Genomic DNA, 14,018 nt, shown 5'->3' on the forward strand with positions numbered 1-14,018 from the left:
GACAGTTGCATTATAGTAAAAAGGTGAAAAGCCTCTGGTAAGCTATTATAGATTCTTGCAGCGCCATCTTCTGGCCTGACTTTGCATGTTCACGACCTCCTGCATTAACTCCATGCGAAGCTTTATTTATATAGACAATCTGAAGAGGTCGACCATTTTTTAAAGCAGTGTTGTTTTATAACAGTTATTAAAGCATGAAAAAACGAAACTTTAAACATAAAAGTTTTGATATACAATGAAGAGGAAACATTTAAGATTCTTCACTGCTTCGAGATCCAATTACAGTTCAATATTAGTCCAATACTGTCAAATCTGTTCTACAAAATATGATCTTTAGAACATTCACAATGCATTTTGTTATAAAGTGGATAATGCTTTTAACATGTGATGACTGAAATCATTCAACCCTCTTTTTAAATATAAAATTTGAAAGTAGCATACATGCATTTTAAGCCTATAAGAATTTGTCTATCATTTACTTTAATAACAACACTCTCTATAGCATTGCTCTTTTACATTCGATCTTATCTTTAAATTCAGACAAAGTCTGATGAAAGATTACAGGGGTTTTGTTGCTCCGGTGGGCTCTGAATGAGCTTCCGGCTCTTGTGAGGAACTGGGCTTGATCTTCTTTTCAATCTGGACCCGGTTCTGTTTCTCTCTCTCTAAAGCTTTCTCCATTTCTGTGTAATAGTCCAGGGCTTTACGTACTGGGTCAATGATGTGTTGCTGTAAGATGCATGAACAAATTTTGACCTTGTCACAAATAAATAACATTTTTGCATTGCTCTATGCACATTTTTATAGCACTATTGTCATACCCATTTGTCACCAATCACTTCAATAGCTCTTACCTCAAGATTTGGGAATAGATTGGCTAGTTCAATAAAGAGAGGAAGGAGAACAAAGCGGATGAAGCCAGTCTGAGAAGAAGGTTTGTTCACTTTATCTCGATCCATGAATGGGGTAACAGGGAGACCCTCCAATTTCTCCATGTCACTCTGGACACAGATTGAAATGACTAAATATAGCTTTTTATTGCTAAAATTTTGGAAAATGATGGGAATAAAACTAATGCTAGCAGCTGTTTTTCAGAGATTTAACCTGGTTGAAGAACTCCTGTAGCAGACAGTCCAGCCATGGTTCTGCCACGTCCATAGGTCTTGCCTCATTGGAGATGTCACTTACTTTAATCATAATCATCATCAACTGCAATATAAAAATGTTCAATTGACTGCTGTAAACAAGCCATGGGTTAATATAAATGTTTTCCAAATAGGATGGAATTTCATTTGAATTCCTGGACCAATGTGCACACAGAATTATATTATTGTACTCACCACGTCTCTGTGATCTTTGTTGCTGAAGTCAAACACAGGTAGAATAGTTTTGAATTTGTTGAGGATCTCTGTATGTCTGGTCATATCAGTAGCGAGAATGCACCTGCAGGTATAGTACAGTAGTCATGACATAGTTTCTGTTTACATATACAGTAGATATATGTGTTATATGTAGAAGTGTCACTATACTTAATGATGCCCTCTCTTATTCTTTTGAATTGCTCCATTGACAGGTTTCGGAAAATGTTACTTTCAGTCTGAAAACAGATACCAGGACCATCTTTGATTTGGCTTTTGTGCTTTTATACAGCTCCATTGTTTTACTAGATCTCCAGAAGTAAATACCTGTGCTTGCAACATCTGATGAATATAATAGTTTTATGTCATTTATTTAGTTTAGGATTTACGTTTCAATTTTTTTGTTTCTGTTGCATCAGAGCCGTTTTGCCGTTGTCATTACAACCAGTATGCGTCTTGTTTAAAGAACACTTGAATCAATTGTATTGAATCAAATCTTCTTTAAGTAAAGGCCTCAACCAGTAATTGCGAGCAAGACACCCTGACAAATGAAAAATATGTCATCTTAATTTTCATTAAAAGTATATTTTTTACATATAAAAATCAGATTCTATGTCAAACTCAAATTTGCATTGTCTTAACGCTTTAAAGTTCTACTGAAGTGCCTTGAAAAATGCAATTTTGTATATTGAGTTAAAGTTATTTACATTGAAACCCGAAAGTATGGTGGGACATAGGCTACTGAGTGACTCCTCCCTCTCATAATATAGCAAAAAGTATTTAGTTGATGAGCAGACTTTCATAAAAATCATTGATTTGTACAGATTTGAATTTGAAGTTTTGAATGCTTATAGTTTCTAAATGTGGATGTTATCAATATTTTGGTGCACCAGGCTAACAAATTTCAACAGAGTCGCACTGGAATTAGTGACATATATACAGAATATGTAATCTATTAATTTGTGTTTACTGACACAAATTTGCCCCTTTTTACGTGTCAGTCAGCATGACTAATGTATTTTTATATGCAGTATCCTTCTTATATTTAAATATACATCAACGCAATATGGAGGGAATTCATATTTATTTTACAAGGTGAATCATTCGTGTGAATTCCAATTTCTCACGATCTCATTGGTATGTTTTCGTTATGATTTGACATTTCCCCTATGACCTTAGGTTTAGGGGAGCCATTTGTCATTGTTCTTCCTTTCGCGTTTTTAGCAAAATGAGCCTTTAAGGCTGGGATTTTAGGGTTTGGGGTGAAGTAAGGTGTTGCCATGTCCTAAAATATGTACGACTTATTATGATGTCAGGTTATAAATATATAAATGTTAATAATACATACGCAGTCTGTGTATTGAAAGTCGTGCTGAGTGACACGAAAAGAAAGTCGTGCTGAGATTGACATTAAAAAGGTTGGTGTTCACTGACACGAAAAAATGCACGTATTCGTGTCCATATAGAGAATATGCACGTGTCGTCACTTTACCACGTGAGCTCACCGGAGCGTGCCCTCCTGGGTGGCAAAACATTCAGTAAAATGACTGCTTACAATATCAGGAAACGCAATTCCGCGCCACATTTCAGTATCCAGGATCACCTGATTCCTCTGTAAATCACAGTAAAGCCGTAAGCGTAAGAGACCATAACCGTAGAGTCCACCTGCTTGTAATTTCACCAATACTTTTAATCCTGGTTTCTGTATTTCTCATATTCTCATATTCATAGTCATTTTGCCGCGTGTTTTACCACTCAGGAGAACGTGTCCCGGCGTGTTCACGCATACCCTCTATTCATACAAAAGGCAGAAAACTTTTCACATATACACATGCAGTACCTAAACCACAGAATAGGTTTACCTTTTCAAGGATTTCAAAGGCTACCGCACAGTGATGGTTTTCCAATGGGGAGATGTCATTATATCTCAAGGCAAGTTCAGTGCGTGCGTTAATCTGAAACAGGACAGATTTCCATCAATGTGCTGTTTATACCCTTCTCAACAGTGTCTAAGCATAAAACAACGTTCATCTCACCTGGTAGGCATTGTTATAACCTGTGTGATCCAGATCGTGACAGACAGCTGAGGTCAGCATGATGAGAAGGTCAATACTGTCAATTTTACTCCTGAGATCTGTAAGCCATATCAGACCATACATCTGCCAAACAGATGGGACATGAGTGCTCTTGAAAAGAACATTGTACCTTTCACTGACCTTCAAATATGTATGTCTTTGATAAAAAAAGATCCTGCACTATGGGTGAAATGAAGGCTGTCTGGGACATGAAGGTTATTAATCAAGCAGAAGGTGAAAAGGATAACTGAAGTGCTTTGGTAGAAGCTTAATGTTGGGACTGATTGGCCCTTCACTCAAACTCACCATCTGAGTGACGCAGAAACAGTGCTTGAAGTTGTGGAAAGGGATGTTGTTGTAGCGTCTATACACCTCATAAAGGAACTGTTGCAGTACGTCCAGCTCAATACTGAAGGCGGAGATGAAATCCAGATCTGTGTACATCACCTGAAGCAGCACCATTATCTCAGCATCTTCCCATTGCCTGCAACGGTACACAATATTTTTAAAGCATAACACATGTGTGTATACACACATATTTACCAACAGATCGATAGATTCCCTAAAGGGACAGTTCATGAAAACTCTGTCATCATTTATTCACCCTCACGTCAATAGAAACCTGACTTTTTCCTTTCTCATATATTTGGAGATATGTCTGTGTGGTTTTGTGACCATGCATTTAAAATCAAGATGGTAATGTTTTTAGGTTGTGAGAAAGTCTTAGGTTTGCAATAACATGAGGATGAGAAGCCAAAATAATAAATATTTTTGGGTTGAAATATCACTTTAAATCTGATTAATAACTGTTTCCTTTTTCTGTTAAACCCCTTAGCAGGAACCGTATCTTATGTGTTTGAAAAGCCTAGTTTCAACAACTCCTCTTGTAAGACTAATACATTAATGAACACAGAGCTCCAACCCTTTGCTCATAAGAACTGCTTTTGATTTGTAAATCTCTGACAGAAGCATTGATATTGATATGAGGCCCTTCGGGCAGATGAAAGGGCTCTCGTCTGTGTTCTTTATGCTTATTTTAGAAGTGCTGTGCTTTGCTTTACTAACAATTTGCTATTCGTGCAGGTGCACCACTCTTCTGCTGTTACAACAACTGTGAAGACACTATGTTTTGCATTTATTTCCGATACATTGCTGTCATGAAGCCAATGTTAGGTGGAAGGAAAATAAAAACTGTGTGATTGTATTGTGCATTAAAAAATAACTCACCAATTATCAAAAGTTGGTTTTTTAAGATACTGTCTCACCTCTTCAGACACTTCAAGCGAACTGTTTAGAATAAACACATTTTTGTTAATGAAAATTGTACTTTTAAAACTAAAACAAACCAGAATTTGAATCATATATTTTTTGTCCCCACTGAAAAGATCACAATAGATCAGTGTGAATTTACAGAACTATAAACTAACCAGCATAGGCCACCCATGCAAACTTAGGGTACTAAGTCAACCAATATGGTCGTTCTGATGTTCGCTTGACTAAGTCAATCTTTTGGTATTGTAGGTCTTTTCAGCAGCTACAGTATATCGCACCTGTGTAAGCGACAGAAGTGTTACCTCATTTGGATGAATTGTTCCCTGACATGCTCACACTCATCACGGGCCTTGCGTAGAGTTCTTTTATGGTAGAAAGGCGAGGGCTTGTGAGTGCCTTCAGACATGTTTTTGAACAACCCCAACCAGCTCAGGTGCTCAACACTCTGCATTAAAACACATGATCCTTTAGACTTGAAATCTGTATGCACACCGGGAAAAACATATATTGAGTTTACGCAAATAGTACTACTTACTGTATTTACAGAAAGAGGGATAAAATAAGTCATTCATTAATATTAATTAAACCTCAACATTTCTAACTATGAATAATGTAATGCAATTTTTAAAAGAAAAACATGAGTATGAATATTAACATCTTTGAATAGCAAAATACATCTGTTGTTTTGGCTTTTGATCAACCCAGGGAAGTGAAGGTTTGTTCATTCTGCTTACAGAAAATACTGTGGTAGACTTGTGGTACCATAGTACAGTACAGTGATGGTCATGACAATACCATGGGATTATGGTATTTACTCCAGGGTATATGTCCAAAAAATCTTCTAAACAAATCTTAAAGAAAATTATACCCAACACAAAGTTTATACCTCCAGCTTTTCTCTGAATGATTCCACCTGTCTCTTCATCTCATAAACAATGGCAGGAGTCTCTTCTGCTTCAGTAAGGATTCTTTTCTCCAGACTCTGTAATCTGGTTCAAATACAAATGATTTATGAATTAGACGTTCATGCAAACATCTTCTTCATGGGATAAACTTATCTTTTTGATTGGTCAATGGCAGAAAGGGGTAGTGACTTTTCTCTTTTAAAAAATTGACGTGTATTATCGACTACCTTTTCTCCATAGAGGAGAGGTCGAATCCCAGATCAACTACCAGCTCTGCACCTAAAAGAGCACAAAACAGTTTGACATGGTTATGATTGGAAATTCAACAGCTTTACAAAAAAATAACCAAAGACATTAATTTGTCTATCGCTGTCTTTCTCTTAGTCCTGGTCCTACAGTAGGATACATAATCCAAATAAAATACAATATCTAATAATAGGACAATATATGATATTAAAACATCTCACTGTTGCAGTCTGCAGCCACCACTTTCAGTTTATAGCATGAGTGAGGGTTGTTGGGGGCCAGCTGAGGGGAGATGTTAATGATATTGCCTGTAGTATTATAGAGTTTTAGGATGTCATGAGGTCCCGCCTCAGCCGCGGCTCGGAAAAGGTCTGTAATGCAAACACACACATTATTATTGTTGATTTATCGCATCCTCTTTTGAACTGAGTTAAAATATGTACGAGCTGTATAATCATGAACATTTCTTAAGTCTTGAGTTAATTGAGAAGGGGACTAAAAACGCTATGTCTGCTAAGGCTGCTTGACACTTGAGGGCCGACAGACAGCAGGACCACCTGTGGCTCTAGATGTCTAACTGAAGTCAGTGATTACAAATCTATATATTTTCAATACCGGGAGAATTGTTTTATACAAATGTATAAAAAAGAGCTTCAACTGGATGTTTATAATACTCCAAACATGCCGACTGAACAGGAGTCTCAAAAACAAACAAACGCATCCTATATGGTCTATTAGTTATCCAGATCAACAGGAAAGCTCTTCATATGCTGGCCATAATGAAGAGGAGCTTATTAAAGACGTTGTTATATTGTACTTCATATTCAGAAGAGTCCTCAAGCTTGGTTTCAAGAGAAGAAAGGTAATGAGGGAAGAGAGCCGATCTGGACATAACAAAAACCTTTTTTCATAGAGAAAAGTATTTCATGCAGTGTAAAAATTTAAAGCTGAAGCCATTCATAACAGAGAAAGACAGAAGCACTCTTTCTCTGATTGACAAATTTATACATGCTTTCAATTATAATATTATATTTTTCATTATTTTTTATATTACTTACTTAACCCTTAAAACGGTTCATTTAAAAACGAATTGTTTAATTAATACGTTCAATATTTACTAAATTAAATGACACAACAATTCTTCAATTCAACTAAAACATAATTTTACAAATGTTGAATTAATTCTGCAACTATGAATAAAACTATATATGATTTGAGAGAAAACATTCACCTTACCCTTGACATCTTGTGCAGGGCAGTCGAAAGGAAATTCTGCTTGTTCTGGTCTACCATTCACTGTAAAATAAATGATTTTAGTTGCCATGTCAGGTGATGATCTGCTGCACTCTCACCTTTGCTGACTGATGTGTGTGCACCGCAACATCAGTGACACAGCCCACCACTTAAAAAACCCGCCCCCTTTTACAGCCTATATCTAGTACACTCCTACTTCATCTTGCACCCTGCATGCTCTTTTCATCAGTACAAAAGCAAAAATTTAAAGTTTTGCTTAACTATATTCATAAATGTATTATTTATATTTATATGTTTGTTGATTTTTATATAAAGCACAAATGTTTAATTGATAATCTTTTTTTTATTATCTGAAGTAAACTATTTCTACTCTGTGGGCTATACAAAAAAGAGATTAAAGTCCCAGTAAAATTATGAATGACAATTCTTATTTTTTCATGAAATATTGCAGCGTTTAAAGTAAATAGCTGATTAATGTGGGGTCATTGTCTTTTTAAAATTCATCTACCCTCATAATCTTCAATTAAAACTACTAAATATAAATCTGAAAATGCACTCCCCCCTGAAATGACTATCCATCTCAAATGACGTAAACTAGGAGGCATGGCCTGCGCATCCGTTAACTCCTCCCCTTAAACCTTTAACTTGTCAGTCTGCTGCAATTTTCATTTCAAAATCAATGCAGCAGTTTTTTTACATATCTAATCAATTCATATTGAAAAACTAATTTTCTTCAAAATTCTTTTGCACTTGGAAATGTTTCAGAATACGGAAGCAAAACTACCGGTTACTAACTAATCGCTACTTCCGGTTCACGGAGACTTTAAATGAAGAACCTGCAACAAATAAAGCTCCAAAAATATATCAATGTTGCGTCAGCCCATTTATATTTAATATTTTAAAACAAAATCTCATTAAACCTGTTAACTAATAAAAAATATGCATTAAAAGGAAACTTTGATCAATCTCATGTTACGTCACGTTTGTTGCTGTGGTTTTAAACCTTTAAACGTGACTTTTATTTTGAATTTTCACGAACCACCGCAGTTTCCTGAAAGCACAACGTGGTTTGAGGAGAGGCTGTAAGACACACGGTTGTGTAGATCGAAATATTTGACAAAACACATATTAAAATATGACAGAAGGTAAGTCGTCAATAAAGTCGCAAAAAAGCCTGCTTGCTTTGAATCCAGAAGAAGATGCAGAGTTTCAGAAGAAGATTCGGCAAGTGAAGGGTCGTCCCAAAACGGTACGATATGTGAACATGTGCTGACATTAGTTAGCCCTTACCGTTATTTAGTTAACTTTACAAAACAGGTTAAACTGAGAAACATATTTCACTCAGTGATTTTCATTAGACATAATTTAGTTGTTTGGAAAGTCGTATCTCGTTATTGAGTTAAAACGTGCTACTGTAATTCGCGACTTCTCCAATGGCCGTTTGATAACGTGCTTTTTTCCTGATGTTCACAACGACATTTATGTTAATCTTTGTAATGTGGATTAATTCTTTCCATACCAAGGCCCAGTCTATGACTCCTGGAGTGCTTTATGTGGCTCATCTTCCACGAGGATTGTTCGAGCCTCAATTGAAAGCTTACTTTAAGCAGTTTGGCACCGTCTTACGAGTAAGAGTTTCCAGGAGTAAGAAGGTATGTTGTGTGCTATTCTAAGTGTACTTGTGTTTTGATGTATTTATGTTGTGTATTTGGGTTTTTGAGTTGCTGTAAATTAGCAAACATACGGAGTATGGCACATATGAAAATTACCTTTGGCATTCGTTACCTTGGGTGAGATAATTGTGCCTACAGCAATTTGGCACGTATAGCTTATTGCCAACTCCATGTGTTGTGCAATGAAACCCATGTACCAACACTACCAATGTACAAACACTTATTTGTATATAATTGCTTTTACTATGGATATTGTATTAAATTTAAAACATACTTTTTATTTTACAGACTGGAGGGACCAAGGGATATGGATTTGTGGAGTTTGAATGTGATGAGGTGGCTAAGATTGTCGCTGAAACTATGAACAACTATCTTATGAGAGAAAGACTCATAAAGTGTGAGTTAAAATGAACTGAAATGTAGCATTCATTCAATTCCAACATTTAATCTGAAAAATATATTTTTTATGTTCTATTCAGGTGAATTGATACCACCCGAGAAGGTCCATGAAAAGCTCTTTGCGGGTTCACAAGCAGGCTTCAAGAAGCCAAAACATCCCGCGGTGACTCGATATAACAGAACACATGAGCCAGATGCCATGAAGAAACTTACTGCAAAGCTCTTGAGGAAAGAGTCTAAGCTACGCAAGAGACTGGCAGCAAAGGGCATCGACTATGATTTCCCAGGATTTGTAAGCGATTTGATTTGAACTGCTTAGAGATGCGGTCTTCTGTCTTGTCTTCATTTTTATTTCTCTAATCATCTTTTTTATACTCCACTCTGTAGTCAGCCCAGGTTCCTGATAAAAAAGTCAAATCTGATCCAGATGTTTCAGTTTGCAGTGAGGTAAGATGAAGTATTTCTGGTTTGCTGGAAAAAGTTATTTATTGCTTTTTCTGCCTGCGATATTCAGAATTAAACATGTTCTTATTGGGGTTATATCATACAAAATATTTTCTAAACCCCTAAATAATGTGTTTGCCTGATGTTTGTGAACTGAATGGTTGTAAGCTTTTAAGTGATTGAGACAGCTTTGTTTTTGGCACATACTTTAAATCACTCCAGTTGTATCCATGGATTGGAGTAAGATAACTGTGCCTACAGAAAATGGTACATTTTAAAGCTTATTGTCAGCCAGTATGACTCACAATAAAACCCATGTGCCAACACTTACTATATTCACTTACTATCTATATCACTTAGATTATATTCTTACACCTCCAGAGTTTTAACAGCTTTTTTTATTGTAGGATGTCACACCAGTGTGTACCCCATCACTGCTGGAGAGGAGGAAGTCCATCAAAGTTGAAGAGGATGATGAAGAGATTGTCATCAAACCAGTCCCGGAAAACTTCGATGATATTGAAGATAGCGAGGAAGACTCTGATGAGTGTGAAGAGGAGGACGCACCGTAAAAAGACCTAATAAAACCAATGAACTCAAAACCCTGTTTGAAAAGGGTCAATGGACACTTGTTTTCCAAGGCACTTTATATGACTAGTGCTCAGTCCTTCCCTATAGCAGGAGAAGAGGAATACACACACATTACCCTGGCTAATATTGTTGCATGATTTGGGGAAGTGCCTCAATATTTATGCATTGTTTTGATCTGAGATGTTTTAGGGGTACAGTGTGGTCTTTCCGAGGCTGTACCCAATGAAATGACTGTGTCATACACAAATTATATGTGTAAAGCTTATTTGAAAGTGAGTTTGGAGCAGTTAACAGAACAGTTTTTGTATGACTGTATGTATTTTGTATAGTACTATGTTCAGACATTTTGCAATATTGTTAAATCGAGTGATTAAACCAGAAATTGACGTAAAACAAATATATCATCTTTTTAGAGTGTGTTTTCTACTAAATCCTGAATTCCAAGCTTAAGTCTTGTTTTTGAAATCTGGGCTAGTGACAAAAATGCTGAAATAGAATTGCATTGCTCAGTTAAACCGCTAGGTGGAGCTAAATAGTATCTATTGTGAAGGTTCATTGTTTTAAACACATAGCACCATGTGGCAGCGAGACGAAAATAACATCATTTCTAATACGTGGTTGTCAAACAGCATCTCCATTGACGACTATATTTCAATATTAGACCAGAAAACGCTGATGATAGTGAAAAGCTACTTGCACATGCAAAATAAACGTAAAAGCCCTTTAATTTATTTTTTAGAGAATAAACGTAGGGTAAAAAAGGTATGAGACCAATAAAATTCCACACGTTGATATGGTGCAACATTTGCATCAAAGCTGTAAGGGGATTTCTTATTAAATCAGTTACAGCGTCGATGTGCTTGGCGCATGCGCACAACGGCTCCATCATTGTGTCTACAAGAGTACTAGAGAGACAAACCTCGCTTACCATTAATAAAGCAACGCCTGACATTTTATTCCGAAACCTCCGTGAAATCCAGCAGAGTGAGTATATTACCTGTTTTTTCAACCGATATTGCCATTCTTGTGAATGATTTTCATACTGTTCCCGGAGTTTTGACAGTTTATTCGACCGGCTAATGAGAGCTAGCATAACCAGCTAGATGATCAATGAAAAAGATAGAAATTCAGCCAGATCTCGTTTGAAAACACTCGGTATACAATGACAGATGAGATATCTTTAAATTAAGGGTATTAATCTTTTAGTTGTTAAAGTGTGTACAATTGGACAATGGGATCTTTAAAGCCGGGGTTCGGGAGTAAAGCATCTCATTTAGAGTATATGACAGATACAGTACTACAGGATCCTGTGTAAATACTGCCTACGTGTGTTATACACATGATTGTTTATGCTTTATTTTAATCGCTATTCCAGTTTTTCTTTATACAATACGTTTTATGGACTTATAAGGAAATGTTTCTTATAATCATATATTTCAATTGTATATTGATGCTTCTGTTGTGTGGTTAAAAGATGGTGCTGTTAAATCATGGATGACATTAGCTGTGGCTTACAGGACAGTATTGAATGATGATGTAATGTGTGATTGACACATATGATCAAAATAGTATTTTACTAAGTGTATGATCCCATTGCTCTCTGGTCTTTAAAGAATAAGAAGGTATTGTAAATCTCCTCCCACCATTGTGTAGTGTAGATACAGCTACAGGCACCGGCTTGTGAAGTAAACTATTTTAAGCAAAACTTCACATGACAGCTAAGGTTAAAGACAAAGCAGAATTGATCCTTTTTTTTCCAAATTAATAGATATTAAACTATCAGCACAGGAATGTGTGAAATATTTATTTAGAAAAAATAAGGTGAAGAATTGGGGATTTCATTTTGGATTTATAACAGGTGTTTACAAAACCTAATGATCCAAATTATCCCTCCCGTTCTCAGAATCATTTCAAGAGCATATTGTGTACTCAAATTTAATTGTACACCATTAACATGACTAAAGGAATAGTTTGCCAAAAATGAAATTTCTTTCATCATTTTTTCACCCACTTGTCATTCAAAATCTGCATCTGACATTTTCTGCTAGAGAACACTAAAGTATTTTGAAGAACGTTGGTAACCAAACAACATCAGCCCTCACATTGTAAGGACACAAAAGCCACTGAGACATTTCTCAAAATATCTTCTTTCGTGTCCACAGAAAAAGTCATACACAGATTTTGAATGACATGAGGGTAAACTGTCAACACGAGATGACAGAACTATTATATTTGGGTGAATTGGCTCTTTAACATGTCATTTAACTGCTTTTCAACGGTGACCTGAGATAGGGCAGAATTATAAAAATGTGCATATTAATTGTATCTACATTATTTTACAAATATGTTAGCTCTACTTTAACTTTGTTTATTTCCATAAAATAGACTTTTAAATTCCTGATTTCCAATGTAGTCGTAGACTTGAGTCTGTACTCACACCCACACATCTCCTTATGAGATTCACATCTCCTTATGAGATTAGTGCATTCATCATCTTAAATTTTTGCCATGATCAATGAACATTACATCTTAGATTTTGTTCTGAAAAATTTCATAAAAATTGGAGTCGGCTGACCGTCAGATAATCTTCTTATTGGCGTAATACGCTTACTTTTTGCAGACTCCACCCGTGAATGTAGCCACATAGTTCCCATGAGTGCTTTAGCAGATGAAGTGGGTAGGCAGGTATGCCTCTGATGGTATAAATGCTTTTACAGTGTTAACAAATTCACAGCTTTATGTAACCTACTAATCTTAAATTTTGCATACTTTTTAGATAATCATGCGAAATGGCCAAATAATTTATTTTAGGGAACATTTTTTCAATGTGCTTGTGTGATTCCTCTTTTGCTGTATGCCTCAAAACCCCTTATTGAGGTCAGCCAATAAATGGTTGAGAGCAAGCTGGCAACATTTGAGTTATGTCACCATCAAAGGGTGATGATCTGAGTTGACCAAAAACAAAGGTCTAGCCAGGTTGGCCTTTGATGTCCGGAAAATGAAACTCTGCTAACAGCTCTCTTTTCTCTTCCAGAGCAGGTAGGACCTCCGAATTATGAAGCAGAGCTCTCCTTCTCTTTACTCTTCTAGTCATCATATGTCCTGCTGGTTCATCCAAGACCACTTCTGCTGCTCCTAGTGGTTTGCCTTCCTCTCTCCAAAAGGAAAAAAAGGAGAATTTGCAATCCACATCAGCTGTTGTCTGGTCACATATGGTGCATTGTTTGCATTCCCAAGCTTACATCCACACTACTCAATCTCTTGCCCGTCTGTGGCACTCATAAGTTTCATCAACACGGAATAATAATAAGGGTGTTCCTGTTTTTCCTGGATCACACTTGCTAAAGGCAGTTTTTCCGTTTTCCGTCCCCACTGCCACGCGGGTAGTGGCCGGACATCGTAGGCCATGGAGCCCAATATGGAGTACTGTCTCACGCAGGTGCTACAGAAGGATGTGGCCCGCAGGTTGCAGATGGGCCCGGAGCTCATCGACTACATCACAGATGCTGACAAGTGTCAAGACCTGGAGAGTGACCAGACCGCGTTGGATAAGATGGTGGATGGAATTGCCACCTCCTGGGTTAATTCAAGCAACTTTAAGGTAAGAGTTTGCTATACTATGTGCTTTTACAATTACCATAAGGATGCTCAAATGTAACGTTCTGCAGGTTTTGTGGTGACTTTGAGACAATAAGGGGACAGGGTGGAGTTTTATGGGTTGTAAAGAAAGGGCTTTTGTTTAAGGATTCTCCTTCAGGCAGTTGTCTGGCACAGAATTTAGGGCCTGAAACGACCCTCGAA

General features: G+C 36.7%; 3 protein-coding genes and 2 non-coding genes across 26 annotated transcripts in view; 4 read left to right on the forward strand and 1 right to left on the reverse strand.

Annotated features, from left to right (window-relative positions):
* Positions 1-18: 18 nt before the first annotated feature.
* si:dkey-219c10.4 (high affinity cGMP-specific 3',5'-cyclic phosphodiesterase 9A) lies at positions 19-7,190 on the reverse strand. Its single transcript, XM_056754927.1, has 14 exons — positions 7,093-7,190; positions 6,078-6,227; positions 5,838-5,889; positions 5,592-5,694; positions 5,008-5,150; positions 4,661-4,720; positions 3,740-3,917; positions 3,395-3,517; positions 3,221-3,313; positions 1,530-1,597; positions 1,341-1,443; positions 1,105-1,209; positions 855-1,001; positions 19-729 (listed from the first exon to the last, which is right to left on the reverse strand). Exons 1-14 carry the CDS (start codon positions 7,178-7,180, stop codon positions 559-561), a joined length of 1,584 nt encoding a protein of 527 aa, XP_056610905.1. The 5' UTR covers positions 7,181-7,190; the 3' UTR covers positions 19-558.
* A 945-nt stretch (positions 7,191-8,135) lies between these two features.
* On the forward strand, positions 8,136-10,623 carry nifk (nucleolar protein interacting with the FHA domain of MKI67). Its single transcript, XM_056755205.1, has 6 exons — positions 8,136-8,359; positions 8,634-8,762; positions 9,072-9,180; positions 9,263-9,474; positions 9,570-9,629; positions 10,034-10,623. Exons 1-6 carry the CDS (start codon positions 8,246-8,248, stop codon positions 10,196-10,198), a joined length of 789 nt encoding a protein of 262 aa, XP_056611183.1. The 5' UTR covers positions 8,136-8,245; the 3' UTR covers positions 10,199-10,623.
* Positions 8,865-8,988, forward strand: LOC130428089 (small nucleolar RNA ACA64). The gene has a single exon (XR_008907390.1). It is a non-coding gene; the product is annotated as a small nucleolar RNA ACA64 (small nucleolar RNA).
* Positions 9,828-9,955, forward strand: LOC130428090 (small nucleolar RNA ACA64). The gene has a single exon (XR_008907391.1). It is a non-coding gene; the product is annotated as a small nucleolar RNA ACA64 (small nucleolar RNA).
* Positions 10,624-11,097: 474 nt separating the features above from the next.
* Positions 11,098-14,018, forward strand: part of clasp1a (cytoplasmic linker associated protein 1a) — a 56,012-nt gene continuing 53,091 nt past the window's right edge. For 21 of the 22 annotated variants that reach the window (XM_056755253.1, XM_056755261.1, XM_056755258.1 and 18 more), the window contains exons 1-2: positions 11,098-11,201; positions 13,252-13,818. In XM_056755253.1, the coding sequence (XP_056611231.1) occupies positions 13,624-13,818 (195 nt within the window). In that variant the 5' untranslated portion in view covers positions 11,098-11,201; positions 13,252-13,623. The remainder of the gene's footprint in view (positions 11,202-13,251; positions 13,819-14,018) is intronic. The other variant, XM_056755254.1, reaches the window with a different exon arrangement.

The sequence above is a fragment of the Triplophysa dalaica genome, chromosome 8 (genome assembly GCF_015846415.1).
Source record: "Triplophysa dalaica isolate WHDGS20190420 chromosome 8, ASM1584641v1, whole genome shotgun sequence".
NCBI lineage: Eukaryota > Metazoa > Chordata > Actinopteri > Cypriniformes > Nemacheilidae > Triplophysa > Triplophysa dalaica.